The sequence below is a fragment of the Sciurus vulgaris genome, assembly GCF_902686455.1.
Source record: "Sciurus vulgaris genome assembly, chromosome: 2".
Taxonomy (NCBI): Eukaryota; Metazoa; Chordata; class Mammalia; order Rodentia; family Sciuridae; genus Sciurus; species Sciurus vulgaris.
This window is the reverse complement of record NC_136462.1, coordinates 36244472-36260631: the sequence shown is the minus strand read 5'-3', so window position 1 is coordinate 36260631 and position 16160 is coordinate 36244472. Positions and strand designations below refer to the sequence as shown.

General features: G+C 36.7%; 1 protein-coding gene across 1 annotated transcript in view; it reads left to right on the top strand.

Annotated features, from left to right (window-relative positions):
• Nucleotides 1-10063, top strand: part of GPHN (gephyrin) — a 709158-nt gene extending 699095 nt beyond the window's left edge. The window contains 2 exon segments of the mRNA XM_079127200.1: nt 7985-8081; nt 9150-10063. Of these exon segments, the coding sequence (XP_078983326.1) occupies nt 7985-8081; nt 9150-9283 (231 nt within the window). The 3' untranslated portion in view covers nt 9284-10063.
• The last annotated feature ends 6097 nt before the right edge of the window (nt 10064-16160 follow it).

Genomic DNA, 16160 nt, shown 5'->3' with positions numbered 1-16160 from the left:
GACCCAACCTTGGTGCTTCAGGAGAAAAAGGTGACTTATATTGTTTACAAAAGGACTACTGAGGCTGAGGAAGCATAGTAAGTCTCTTGAAAATTAGAGTCCTCTTCTCCAAAAACATTACTCAATTTAACTTATTACTCAACTAATTATATACTTTCTGTATTACTGGTGAACATCTTTCTTGGCAATACAAACTACAATACCCAAACATTACTTTTCAGGAGTTCTGAAAAACTGGGTATGGTGATTCACACCTGTAATCCCAGCAGCTTGGGATGCTAAGCCAGGAGGATTGCAAGTTCAAGACCAGCCTTAGCAATTCAGTGAGGCCCTAAGCAACTCAGCGAGACCCTGCCTCAAAATTAATTTTTTTTAAAAAGGGGCTTGGGATGTGACTCAGTGGTAAACTGCTCTTGATTAAATCTCCAGTACAAAACAAAAATTCTGAAATAACTTCAGATATGACAGAATGTTATGATTAGTTGACAGAAAGAACATAAAGTATTTAAGAGGAAGAAGAAAAATTAATAAAAGATTACTATAATAATGCATAGGACAAAATATAAAGCAAATTAGGCTTTAGATATTCTTATAATTGACTTTCTAAATACTGAGAGTTTGTGGGCAAATGCATGTAGAAATCTCCTTTCCTTAAAATTTCATTAAAAAATCAGCTAGATTTTTTTTTATAATCATGTGAAGTTTTTTGGTCTTATTTGAAATTAAATTGAAGAAAAAAAGCCAGCATTGAACAAAAAGTATTCCAATCAAGTCAGAAGGTCAAAATCCTAAAGCTTAGATTTAGACATTCAAACTGGTAATAATGAATTCACTATTTTCATATTTGCAACACTAAGGAAACAAGAAATATCCACATTGTTATAAGAAAGAGAGAAAAATAGCTTAAGATGGCTTTTCTCTGACTCTGCAAAACTCTTTTTAATCCTTTCAATTATTTCTCATTTTAATCTCCACCACCTCTTCCTTAAAGCCTACATATGGCAGCCATTCATTCTGACAGTAATGATGAGTTTGTGTTCTCTAATCAAACTGATGCTTGGTATATTGTTCATGTGCTTCTGCACATTTCCCATCAATTCAGGGAACTGAGAACTGGTCCAAGAATTAGCTGCCTTTCTTCCATGGCAGCATCACTGGAACTGCCAGCATGGGTCATTGGTATACTTAGCTATTTATCCTTTTTTTTTTTTTTTTTCTTTTGGTAATACAAAATCATATCTTCACTAACGTGACTGCCACTTTAGTACATAAACTATTCACTTCTTTGAAGCATAATAAATCACTCTATCTCTCTTTTCCAACGCAAGATACAATTTAGAGCCAGGCACTGTGGAGCATTCCTATAATCTCAGCCGCTCAAGAGGCCAAAGCAGGAAGATCACAAGTTCAGTCAGCCTCAGCAACTTAGGGAGGCTCTAAGCAACTCAGCAAAAACCTGTCTTTAAATCAAGTATAAAAAAGGACTGAGATGTGGCTCAGTGGTTAAACACCTCTGGGTTCAATCTTGGTACCCCCCCCCAAAAAAAAGAAAGAAAAGAAATGCAGCTTACAGACACCACTTAACACTACACTCCAAAATAGATGCCACAGACATTTACTGCTTTGTCTTACTACCTTGGGGAAGTAGGGTGAATATTAATGCTGGTTTTTGTCACATACTGCTATACTTTCTGTCACCATCCTATGAGTAGGGCAGTGCTGCATGTTATAGTTCAGATATGAGGTACCCCCCAAAAGCTTCTGCATTAATACAGGAATGTTCAGATGTAAATGATTAGATCATGAAAGCTGTAACCTGATCAGTGAATTTTTTCCATTTAATGGATTAATAATTTCAATGAACTAACTGGGTAGTAACTGTAGGCAAGTGGATATGACTAGAGGAAGTAGGTCACTGGGGGCATTCTTTTGGGGTTTATTATTTTGTCCCTTGACCTAGCTTGGTCTCTGCTTCCTGATTGCCACAAGTGTAGCAGCTTTTCTCTGCCAGACCCCTCTATGATGGTGTTTTGCTTCACCTCATGTCCAGAGCAATGGAGCCTGCTGACCATAGACTAAACTTCTGAAGTCAAAGTAAACTTCTCCTTCTCTAAGCTGTTCTTGTCAGGTGTTTTGGTCACAGAACAAAAAACTGACTAATTCACTGCATTATTTTCAAAATGTCATAACAGAAAATGTTATCCTTTTATATCAAAACATTCAGAAGAGTATCAGCTTAGAATAAATATTCCCCTTATGGTTGGAACTGAAATACTTCTGATTTTCACTCCATGGTAAGAAAGAGAATCCTACCAATTTATCAAATAGAATTATTGACCCAATGTTTCCGCACAAACATCCTTAATATCCCAACAAAGTACCCTATACTGCCCTTGTTCTCAACTTTTTTTCTTCTAAAACATACTTGAGGTAGTTTCCATTAGTATTAACACCTCAGGCAATGAATAAAATAAAAACAGGGAAAATACCTTCATCTCCCATGGAGTCAGTCAGTCCTGGGAGAATGTAAGCATGTTGCATCTCCACCAGACTTATAATTTGTCCACCTTTCATTTCACTTGAACATTACTGAACTGCACACTATAAGAACTTGATGATGGCTTTCTGAGTGATGTCATTAGCAGTGAAATACAGAGCATTTCAACACAATGTTCCTATTCTTTGAAAACTGCTGAGGTGTTTGCATTTGTAGAGGGAAATATGGTTGTTTATAGTGATAGGATCAGTGATTGATCATTAAAATATATTATAAAACACCTGTTACATGAGAATATTATGGCCTGTGGATTTAAAAAAAATAGATATTTAAAATAACAGAACTGGACTGGGGTTGTGGCTCAGTGGCAGAGCACTTGCCTAGCATGTGTAAGGCACTGGGTTTGATTCCCAGCTCCACATATAAATAAATAAATAATAAAGGCCTATTGTCATCTAAATTTTTTTAAATAAATAAAATAAAATAACAGAACTACCCATTACTTAGAAAAAATGCACATTGACTTTAACTTATTAGGAAATGAGAAGTACAACTAGGCTATAGAAACTTTGAAAACAGGAACTTGAAACTGATCCCTACCAGCAAATGCAAAGATTCTGAAGCTTCCTGACAAGTTTTAGATAGATGATTTACAAAGTAAAGATGCTCAAAGCCCTCTCTGGTAGAATAATGGAAATAGACCTCATAACTTATATAGCATTTATCCGAAAAGTTATTGTGATAAAGTTCTTTTATCCACTCTTTGGAACCTTCAACCAGACCCCAGCTGAGGTGAGGCCTCCAGCAACAGCCAGTGCCACAGTGCATCATCCTGGGCTTCTACCCGACTTTGGACACCTGTTTTCTCACAAACGCTCTCCTCTACACTGTGCAACTCTTAGTCCCAACCTGTTCCCCTGAATCCCTGGGGCATTCAACTCCTCATCATTACCATCAAACCTTCCAGACACCATTCTCACAGACCTTCAGATCTCTGGAAGTTGCTTACATCTTCCTGTCTATCTTATCTCTGATCATCAGGCATTTTACCTCCATTATTCCATATACCTTTATTTCTACTTCAGCAACTCACATGTTTATTCTTTTCATATTCTGAATGGCTCCATCTCAAAACTACCATTTAGTAATAATGGCAAACTACTTATCAGTAGATGAAAAATCTAGCATAAATATTCACTCCTATAACTCCTACCCTCTTCCCTCAGTGTGTAAATCCCCTTCCTCCAGCCCAAATCCTGGGGTGTGTGATACAACACCCCACACAATATTTTCCAAAATTCTCAACTTTTTTTTTCTTCTTCTTCCTTCTACTATAACTCACTCTAAAAATCCATAAACTTGGTTCAATTTTCTCTTCTTTGTCTTTCATTTTTATTTCCAGTCCACTAAGCCCTTAAAGAGTATACAGCTGTTTGAATTACCACTTCCAGTTTACAAATTTAGCAGCAGAAGCCAAAATTCACCTTACCTGTCCTATTATATCCTATGGATCAACTTCTTCCATTCCCTATTGCAATCTTCCAGATCTTCACCATTCTCCTCAAACCTGTCTCCCATCCACATCCCCTGAGTTTCATAGCCAGATAAACCTGGGTTTGAATGATTGTCTAACATTTACTAATATTATAACTTTGGACATATTTAGTGGTTTCTAATCTTAACTACTTTTAAATCCCTTTTATGTCTAACTGTAATTAAAATCTATCTCCAATTAAAATCTATCAGTGCTTGCCATGATACCAGGGTTAAATCCAGACTCCTCTAAAGGGCATAGGAGGACCTCCATATGAAAGCCCAGGTTTTCTTCTCATGCTTCATCTGCTTCCCATCTTCACTGTGACCATAACAAGGTATTTACAACTTCTAGAAAGAACATTAGGTTCCCTGCCTATACCTATGATTCTTCTCCTTCCTAGTAAGTTCTCTTGACTACCATCATTCCTTTCTTAGCTTGGTAAATTTCATACTCTCAAAACTCAGTCATCATATCCCCTATGAAGCTTTTCTCAAAGACACTTTGAGGTCACTTCTCAAATAGGAAAAACAGAATATTCTCCCTTTTGTTAATTAATAAATTTTATTTTTAGAGCACTTTTAGGTTCTTAGCAGAATTAAGTGAAATAAACAAAAAGGTTTTCCCACTATCAACATCTGGCACCAGAGTGGTACGTTTTCTAGAATTGATGAATCTGCATTGACATATGGTGATCACCCTGAGTCCACAGTTTACATTCATGTTCATTCTTGCTGTTGTATATACTATAGGTTTTGATAAATGTATAATGACATGTTACCTGTCATTCTGATATACAGACTAGTTTCACTGTCCTACAGGTCCTGCATGCTCTGCTTACTCATCCTTCCTCTCTCAACTCCTGTCAACCATTGATTATTTTATTTGTTCCATAGCTTTGCCTTTTCCAGGAATCATGTAATATGTCACTTTTCAGATTGACTTGACTTAGTAATGTGCATTTAAGTTTCCTCCACGTCTTTTCATGGCTTAGTAGCTTATTTTCTCTCAGTACTGAATAATGAATGTATCATCATTTGCATGTACACAGTTTATCCATTCACCTACTGAAGGACACATTGGTTACTTCCAAGCTTTGGCAATTTTGAATGAAGCCTTCGTGTGCAAACTTTTGTGTAGACATAAGTTTTTCACTTCATTTGGGTAAATACCAATGACTGTGGTTATTGGATTGTATGAGAAGGGTATGTTCATTTTATAAGAAACTGCCAGTCTTCCAAACTGGCTATACCATTTTGCATTTCCATGAGCAGTGAATGACAGTCCCTGTTGCTTCACATCCTTATCAGGATATGATGTTGTAAGTGGTTTAGATTTTGGCCACTATGATAGATATATGTTAATGTATGTTGTTTTAATGTGCAATTTCATGATGACATATTAAGTTGAACATCCTTTCATATGCTTACTTCCCATCTGTAGATCTTCTTTGGTGAAGTGTCTATTCAGATCTTTTGCCCATTTTTGAAATTGGATTATTCATTCTCTTATAACTGTTTCAAGGGTTCTTTGTTTATTTTGGATAACAATCTTTTCTCACGTGTTATGCAAAATTTTTCTCTCAGTCTATGACTAGTCTTCTCATTCCATAGACTTTTTTTTTAACTAATTCTTTCCCTTAGATGTTTACATGTAGGCCATACCACATAATACTACAGCAAATAGTATAATTTTTTCTCTTAAATAGTAATTTAAGAGAAATAATTACTGTGTGCCAAGCACATATGAAAAAAAAAAAAAAAAAGCAGAGGAAACACTCTTAGTCCACATCCTTCTGCCCACTTTTTTTTGGGGGGTTGTGGGAGATGAAGGGTAGTAGGGATTAAACCCAATGGCACTTTACCACTAAACTATCCCCAACCTTTTGTTTGTTTGTTTTTTTAAGACAGAGGCTCACTAAGTTGCTTAGGGCCTCACTAAGTTGCTGAGACTGGCCTCAAATTTGCAAAGCTCCTGCCTCAACCTCCCGAGCCTCTGGAATTACAGGAGTGCACCACCACATCCAGCCTTCTGCCCACTTTTTAATGAACAAAGAAAGTCACTGGAAGGGGGATATCAACCATTTTCAACAGTCCTCATGGGTACTAGGCAAGTGTTCTACCACTGCGATACACCCAGCCTTCACATGGCTTTTTTTTTTTGTGGGGGGGGGGGTGCTGGGGATCGAACCCAGGGCCTTCTGCTTGCAAGGCAAGCACTCTACCGACTGAGCTATCTCCCCAGCCCCCACATGGCTATTTTATTCACTAGTGTTTCAGCAAGGTTTTCATTTCTTCCCTATCAATAGCACTATTTGGTTCATGATAATATTGTGGAGTGAGCACCAAAAAATGTGTCTATGTTTACCAAGGGTTCATCATTCTTTAAAGCATTTAAACTCGTAGTAAAAAAGTGCTTTCTTAAACTAAAGCAGTGTAATAGACCAGAGCAGTGTGAATATAAAAAATATATATTAGTTAATAAACTATTTTGCATTTCAGTAAAGTACTCCCCTTAAAAAAAAACTAATCAGTTTCATTTCTGACTACAAAAGGAACAACTGTTTATGTGTCTTTGTTTTTGTTTTTCAATACTGGGAAATGAAGCCAGGGGCATTCTACCACTGAACTACATCCCCAGCCCTTTTTAGTTTTTATTTTGAGACAGGGTCTCCCAAAGTCGACCAAGTTGGCCTCAAATTTAGAATCCTCCTGCCTCAAACTCCTGAGCAACTGGGTTTATAGACACGTGCCATCATGCCCAGCTAGAAACAGCTGTTTGTAAAGAGACTATAAAACAAAATTTTTTCATTCACTTTAATTTGATACATTAGACTTTTGTTTCTTAAATTTACATAAACATCTTCCTCTAAAATTAAATTTTCATGTTTAGAGTAGGACTGAAAAATAACAAGTTTTTTAAAAAATAGGATCATAAAGCTTGAAGATGGTTTAACCATTATGTAGTACAATTGCATCTGAAGTTGAACAATCAGATATAGGAAAGCAAAATAGCATGCTAATGCAGAAGACCAGTTAGCAGATGAGCTCAAAGAACCTAGATACTTAATATCTGCTATCATTCTAGTCCAGTGTCCATTCCACAGTATCACCATGAACCAAATAGTGCTATTACTAGTGTGGGGGGAAAAATACTTTCTGAAACACTAGCAAATAAAATAGTTATGTGAAGGCCAGAGAAGTAGTAGAGTACTTGCCTAGTATCAGTGAGCCCAGAGTTTGATACCCACCACTACAAAAAAAAAAAAAAATCCACATGAGTAGCTCTTGTAGTTTAGTGTTATAGAACACACAGATTGAAAGAAGCATAAGATGACTTAAGAATAATGACAGTTTACCCTATCAGTATAAGTGCAAACAATGAAGTGAAAGAGTGAGAAAAAGGAAAGGACCTATCCCTTTTATGTTGAAAATAGTTGTATATTTCAACTTTGGAATTGGAGTAGCTGAATAGTACCTAGTGCATAGTGAGTCCTCAGTAAATATTTACTGGATAGATGGATGGATGGATGGATGGATGGATGGATGGATGGATGGATGGATGGGTGGATGGGTGGGTAGATGGATGAATAGATACTGAATGTGTTTGTTTAGGTCTACCTCCTTTATTGTCACTATAACTACTTCTGTTTCTCAATTCATAGGAAGGGGTCTCTGTCCTCACAACTCACGAAACCACTGCAGAATTAGACCTTATCTTTTTCATCTCTCCTTCTTGCCATAAAACTGGTTTCTTAGTCTTTTCTTTCTATCAGAACAACTCAACCCCTGGACTTCCCATTACTAAAAACATGAAGTGGAAGTGACAGAAATAGCAGAATGCCAATGATGTCTTCCATTCCCATTGTATTCTTTGTATAACCTCCACCACCCTGTAGTTTTGAGAAATGATGAGGTGACCAAGTTTGCTTCCTTTTTCTTTTTAATCTGTAGTTATCATGTGATGTAAAACTGGATCCTCGCCCAGAATATCATCGTTGTATATTGACTTGGCATCACCAAGAACCACTGCCTTGGGCACAGAGTACAGGTTAGTCATTCAGATCTGCAGGTACCCCTGTACCTTCATTCTGTTAAAACACAAATTTATATAAAATCTTCATTGATTATACCTGATTTTAAAATTAGTATGCATTTTTTTCTTTTCAAAAAGTTAGATAAGTTAAATCATTCCTAAACAGTATAGCATAACAGGACAAGAATTTAAAATTAATAAAAATTTAGTTGTTTCATTGAGCCATATTTTCTAAACACTGGAAATACATATCTAGAATTATAGAAGATTCCGTTCCATTAGTTCAAGAACATTCTGAGCATAATTTTGGTTGTAGGAAAAGGAGGGCATCCTTAAGTGTGATATGAAAGCCAAATTTATAATGTGATCTCTGTAGATTCTACTATATCCTAGACATTCTTGGTAAATTTTACGCATAGAATCAGGACTGATAATTCAGAGTTTTATAGTTACCTGCCCTAGACTGTAAACATTTATCCCCAAATTCTCTGGACATATTTTGCCTAACTTTGATGCAACGCCACAAAAATTGTATTACCCTTTAAACAAAGGTCTTATCAAGTGTCAACATCAGCAAAGCACATGGACTTTGCCATCGGAGAAAGCTGCTTTCTAATTGGCCAGTTAGCAGGACCCTAAGCTGGTTATGAATCTTGTGAAAGTCAAATAAGATAGTTAAGTAAAATGCCTAGTACCTTGTCTGGCATTTAGTAAAGAAATGATAGCTGCTACTGTTACTATCCTTATTATTTTAGTAAGTTTTTAAAAGACTTCTTTTCAGATACACATAACATTATGACTTGAATTGGGAAAAATCTGTGGCATTTTGCATAATGCTATAAAATCCTGGTTTTCATTCTTTTAAACAGGAATTTCTCATGTCTATTTTTGAAGTTCTAGAGAGAAGGAGTAGGATGTAATATATGACCAACTGAAAAAGGTACTAGGAAGTCTGATCATCTCTCTCCCTCTTGTGACCCTACATTTCAGTTTGTCAGTTTTAAAGAAAAAAAAGGTCTGCAAGGGCTTCACATGTATATACCATGATTTCTATGTTGCTGTAATGAGAGTATTTCATTCCAGGTAATCAGATGAGCAGCCGTCTGATGAGCATGCGCAGTGCCAATGGATTGTTGATGCTACCTCCAAAGACAGAGCAGTACGTGGAGCTCCACAAGGGCGAGGTGGTGGATGTCATGGTCATTGGACGGCTATGATGGTCACCATCAGGAGAAAGCTTTGATGCATGTCCACATATCATTGACTGTATCCTGTAATATGCAATGGCACAGCTAGTTTTTCTGATTTGGATAAAAGTTGATCTGTATAGTCAACATCTTGAACTATATTTCAAATGAATTTAAATACCTTTTAAAGAAAAAAAACACCTAAGAATAAATCTTAACAGACAATTCTATTCTGATAATATCAAAGCAAATTTTTCCTTTCTTGCAAATCGCTTTGTGTGTTCAATGCTAGGTCTGATAGCGATAGCTTTTAGTAGACAGCAGTAGGTGCCTGCAGAACTTGTGTTTTTCTCATCTTTAAAATACAACTACTTATGCTCTTAAATCAAGGCTGTCTGCTTATTTATACTAGCGTAGACAACACTTGGATTTCCCTTCTTAGTATGCTTCATAACTGCTTTACAGAGAGCTTTTGCTTGTTCTTTATCATGTATCTCGTGTTTATGTGCACTGTGCCAAAAGAAGAGTGACTGGGTGGAGGCCTTGCCCTGCCTCAAGAACCATCCTCTGCAGAGCATCGGGGAAGATTCTTACCCTAGTAGCCTCCTGGCACAGTACTCTTGGGCAGTAACTGGATACCTTTTATTTGAACAAACAAACTGGGGGAAAAATGCTTCCTTAAGTGCTGACAGCCTTTTTAACCAATACATTTAAAATTGTACAGAACAAAAAAAAAAAAAATCAAAGACTGATCTTGTACAGATATTAGTGTTACCAGCATTCACGTGGAAATCAAGAGCAAAGACAAAATAATGTTAAACAACTCTGTACCATAACATTTTCTGTAATGATACTGAAACTTAATGAATAAAAAAAAATCCTTGATCATTATTTAAAAATTGATTGTGTTGGCCTTTTTATTAAAAAAGATGATTGCTATACCATTCTGATGGGGTTGTACTGGGATAAAAGGAATAGTAAAGTGGACTACCAAGGTTCAGTGGCATGAGGGAAAATTAAAATGTGCATAATAAAACTCTATGTCTTACTTCAGTATTTGGAAAAAATAGCATCATGATCTATAGCATTGTGAAAATATAGATTAGAAAATAAAAGAACCTCCAGTTAGTGCAGCCTTGCTGGTTATAGTTGACAAATAGTAAGCACTATAGAGGAAAGATACTTGATGATTTAGAAAAAATATTTACTTTAGATGCCATAAAAGCAAATTTCAAATATTTACAGTTCTTTGAAAGGAAGGGGAAAAATAAGTAATGAACCAGAAAATTTTAGGTAAGTACATGGAAATTTTTCAAATCATGTTTGAAAGGAAGTAAGAAGTAGGGAAAATCTGTGCTAACCATTAAAAAAAAATACAACAAATAAAATAGACTCTATCCATAATGATTCCTTTAATAAGAACTTAGGGGTACTTTTCAAATGGTGGTAACGGAGATGTATATGTTATAGAGTACACTTAGTAAAGCAAACTATAAAGGCTGGCAAAAAGGGCACCAAATGACAGTGATAAAGGCAAGTTGTAGATGATAATAATGGATACTAATACTCAGTATTTCCAGAGTGGAAAACAAATTTTTCTATTTTTAAGTTTCCTTACATATATGTTTATATATATATATATTATATATATATGTGTATATATATAATATATATATAAAATATGTATAGTTGTTGATGAACATTTATTTTATTTATTTATATGCAATGCTGAAAATTGAACCCAGTGCCTCACACATGCTAGGCAAATGCTGTACCACTCGGCTACAACCCCAGATCTTCTTTCTTTCTTTTTATTTATGTATTTATATTTTTTGTGGTAGGGATCAAACCAGGATGTTTTATACACAAGCCTCCACTGAGCTACCTCTCCAGCCCCTTAAATTTTCTTTTGTATGTACAATTGAGGAAAAGACTAGTTAATAGAAGTCAAATTAAAGCAAGTACAGAGTTCTTTACTTACATTCACTTACAAACTATTAAGATTCTACTATATGCTTGGGTATAAAGTATGTTAAGCTACTATTTATAGAAATGAATAGGACAGAACAGCTGATACTGTGTTCTATCAGGGGAGATAACAAAAACGTGCAAATAACAATAATATTGTATATATTCAGTATCTGATACTATATGATAGTGTGTAGAAAGTGATAGTTGCTATAATACAGACTGAAAGGGTTGGAGAATTCAAATAAGAACCTCCTCTAGGGTAAAATTTCAAGCTGTAAAATGGCATTATATTGAGTCTTGAAGGAAGGGTAGAATTTTGAAAACGATGGTGCAGAAAGGATGTTCCAAAAACAGAGAATTAAGGACCATAATAATTATTATTTTATGATAAAAGGCAAATGCCACAAAGGCAAGGATTTTTGTTTATTTTGTTCATTGATATCCTAAATCCTTAGAAATGTCCTGCCATATGTAAATATATGTAAATACATTATATGGAACTTATTAGATACCAGGCACCATTATAAGCCTTTATTTCATGTTTAATTTTCACAATACCCCACAGGTTCTTATTCCCATATTACAGATGAGGAAACTGAGTCACCAAAAGATTAAGAAACTTGTCCCTGGTCACACAGCACAGGAGAGGACCAAGGATTCAAATTAAGCACTCTGACTCCAAAGCCCATACTCTTGAACATTAGGCTATAGAAACAGAAAGTTGAAATATTTTAAGGCTGACAAAGTACATATTTAAGGCCCAAACTATAATGTTCTTAAATATCAAGGAGTCTAGATTTATTCTAGAGATGATAAAACTGTTAGAGATTCTTGATCAGGGAAGTGTCATGATCAGAGCTATCCTTTTAGGGGAAAGTCTCTAGCAGCATCAAGTAGGACAGGTTAGACTAGGAAGAAATTGAAATGAGAGAAACCAGTTAAATGATCAAGTCAGGTGTAGGTCTCCTGCCTATAATGCCAGCTACTCTGGAGGCTGAGACACAGAATAAAGGATCACAAGTTCAGCCCACACAACTTAGTGAGAGACCCTGTCTCGAAGATTTTAAAAGGGCTGGTGAGGCAGCTCAGTGATAAAGGCTTAGCCTATCATGTGCAAGACCCTGGGTTCAATCCTCGGAAGGAAGGAAGGAAGCATTAATCAAGGTTGTGCAGATGAGGGGTAGAGGTGATGAGAATGGGAAGGTCAGGACAGATAAAAGTGCTTCGGAAGGTAAGAATGGAAGGAAGTAGATGACTGATTTCAAGTTTGGGGAAGGAAATTAGAGAGCTGAATCGAAGTCTTCAATTTTGACTGAGAAAAATGTTAAAACTATTAATTTTTTTTTAAGTTAGAAAAATGGATTATGTGGAGGAGTTGGTGAGTTTGGACATATGTTTAAGATGCCAAAGGAGTACTAAGTGACCATGTCCTGTCCTGTTGGTATTTGAAAGTGCAGGTTAGGAGTGCACAAAGAGGTACTGGCTGCATACAACCCTGGAGATCATTCACATAAGTGATCCATGGGTGGATGAACAGGATGATCAAGGAAAGTTTTGTCAAGAGAAGAGAAAAGACCTTGGGATTCGAGGGAAAAGCCATCAATGGAATGGGGGAAAGCAGTTTGCAGAAGAGAAGAAATGGAAGTGCAGCATTCCACAAGCCAGGGAGAAGAGTCTCAAAAAGGAAAAAGAATCAACTGTCAAATGCAAAAGAAATATCAAGAAGGATGAAGCCTAAAGAACATTTATTGATTATGCAATCATTTGTGAGCTCTAAGAGTAACGGTTTCAATAGTGGGTTGAGAGCAAAAGAGATTGCAAAATGAAACTATGAATATGAATTCTTTGGAACTTGTGCATGAGGTAAAATTTGAGGAAGGAAGGACACAAGATGATAACTTGAGCCAAAGACAAGGTGGAAGGAAGATGTTTGTAGCGTTTGAAAAAGGAGAAACAACAGCAAAAGGAAAGAAGTGCTGGATTTAAGGATTCTGGTAGCCCAATTAACCTGAGGAAGAAGAGGGACATTTTTTCCTTCTGAGCTGGAAAACATACGAACATATTTGAAGTGGACACAAAAGAAATGTAAAACTTGATGAACAGAATGGTTTTACTTGGCACGGTGAACATTAATATCATTCAGTCTATTCACATTTATTTGACCAAAATTTTTTAAGAATTAAGCATATATGAAATAATAACAAGTCTTCTTTGTCTTAGCAATTCGTACTTAAAGACTACAAAAGATGTTTTCAGATTCTTACCTATACTGTACAGAAGTTAATCAGTTTTATGGTTCTGTTTTGGTTGTTTCAATCCATATCACACAATAAAAAAAAGTACATAAACAAAGTTTACCAAGTAAATGTTACTAAGTGATGTTGCATGTTACAGCAAGTAGATTGTTTGAATGACTTTCATTTTTAAGATTATTTGCTAACCAACAGAACTTTGTAGATCTAACTGATTACCCCCTCTTGATCTTTATGAAACCCTAACAAGGTAAGTCATTATCAGTCATTCCTAGGTACAGAAAGTTGGGTTTATATAAGTACAGAATTCAGAGCAAATAAATTGTATCTTGTTATTCTAATAATGATGGATATAGATTAAGTAATGTATTGCATTCTAACATGTTTTTAAGTATTATGCTTGACTCTAAGAGATTTACATCATCACATAGTTCATTGATAATTTGTTCTAAAATCAAAAAGTTTAGAAATTGCTCAATTCTGGACTTTTTTTTTTTTCTTTTTTTTTCTTTTTTTTTTTTTTGCAGGGGCAGTATGGGACAGTTACCAGAATTTCTCATGTGATCTTTTGTAATATTTCAATTTATTTAACAAGTATTAAGTAAGTATGCCAGGTTCCATGATAGGCACTGAGGATATAATGATAAATGAGACTAAGTTTCTGATATTCAAGAGGAGAAGATAGATTATGGGATAGGAAAGGAAAAATTATTGCAAATATAGACTAGGAAATGTGTATGAAGAAAATACAGTGATGTGTTAGAGAGTGACTGGGTGGTGGCCTAAATCAGATTCAGTGGTTATGTAAGGGCCCATACATTTTGTAAAAGGCAAAAATCACATGCTAAGTATTTCAATAGAAAGGTTTTAATATAGGAATAAATTAAATAGATGTCGGAGGCCTAGAAAAGCACAAAGGAAACACTGAATATCAGAGATAATAACACAGGAAGTACCTACCACAGTCAGAACTGGGGAATTAGAAGGAAGAGAGATAAAGGTGATCAGACCTAAAACCTCAGAGGTCAGACACTTTGGAGCTAGGGATCAGCCCTCTAAAGAGAGAGCACTGCCAGATGCTGATTCTCAGAGTGCCAAAGCGGGTGGCAAATGCAAGCTAGAACAAGTTGCTGTTGCCAGGGTGACGCTGACAGAAACAGGAGGCCAACAGGAAGGAGCTTCGTCCCTTCTCCCCTCCAACTGTCTTCCAGGCTCCCTCTAGCCTAATGCAACCCATTGTTGAACCTAACAGAAAGCCAGATGGAGAGAGAAAGGCAGTTTTACCAAGTTCCAGCCACAAAATCACATGGCAATCTGCAATAGGGGATTTGGAGCTGAGAGATCATCACTTATCAAGTGACTGAGAAGGGGCTCTCCAAACAGGTGACTTTTAAGCTGGGTTCTAAAATATGACAAAAGTCCCATGTGTGCAAAGTTGGGAGAGACGAACATTTCAGACAGAGGGAAGAGCTTAAAGAATACAACATCAGGAGGGAGACAGAAGTATGATGAGGGAGGGGAAAGTGGTCTGAAATACAACTGGAGAAATCGAAGCCAGGACGGAGTCAGGTCATGCTCACCAGGGTCCAGGCTTGTGGGTGTAGTATTAAATAGACAGCCACAACTTATGGTGTATGTCATATAACCTAAGAGCACTGGGAAGCCAGTAGGGTTTAAGAAAGAAAGAAATCAATTATTTACTAAACACCAATCGGATGCAAGGTGCCATGCTAAACAAGTAACTCATTCCCTCTGCCTCCCGCACCCAATCCTCTGCCTAGATTTCCTTTCCTGGTTAACGGCACCATCATTCACTCAGTTTCCAAAATGAGAAATTTGAATCATCTTCTCACTCCCCACATCCAGTGAGTCACCAAATTCTGACTCTACTAACAGTTCCTAAATTGTCTCTATCTTTACCATTCTGCTGCCACTACTGTGGGTCTCTGTGCCTCACCAGAATTGCTTTCCCCAAATCTGTCCCTTTCACTGCTATCAGAGTGATCAATTTGGAACATAAATCTCCCTATGTAAACCTTTTTACTAGAAAAATCTCTGCAGCAGATGAGGTTCCAGTGCCCACTTACGACATTCAAAGTCTTCTTCATTCCACTCCGTCCCTCCTCTAACCTCATTTTTCTCCACTCCAACTTTATGTAAGACCAGACCATCTCTAGTTACTCCCTCAAACCCTGTCATTTGATGCCTCAGTGCCTTTGCTGCACACTAATCTTTCAAGATTCAGTTTGAGGGTTGGGATGAAGCCTAGTGACAGAGCACTTGCCCAGCTTACCACAAAGATTTAGCCTAGGCAGTAGCTTCTCCAGGAAGCCTTCCCTAAATCCCCAGATTGTAACAGAGTGCCTCTCATCTGTGCTCCTGAGTCCCCTCTGTCTCACTATACCTTGAAATAATTTGTTGACAAATTATTTTATTTACAAATTTGTTTACAAATTATTCAAGTTCTCCCCAACTCAATGGCAGCTTCCTTGAAGGCAGAGACTATTCATCTTTGTAGACTCCCCTGACTTGGTTCCCAGTGAATAGTAGGTGCTCATTTCTGACTGATCTTGCATAGCCACTCACCAGGAAGCCAGAGACAGAACATGGGAAGACCATTCTTATCCAAAGGTTACAATGCACAGCAGAGAGGACCCAATGCAAGAACAAGTAGGCCCAGCTCA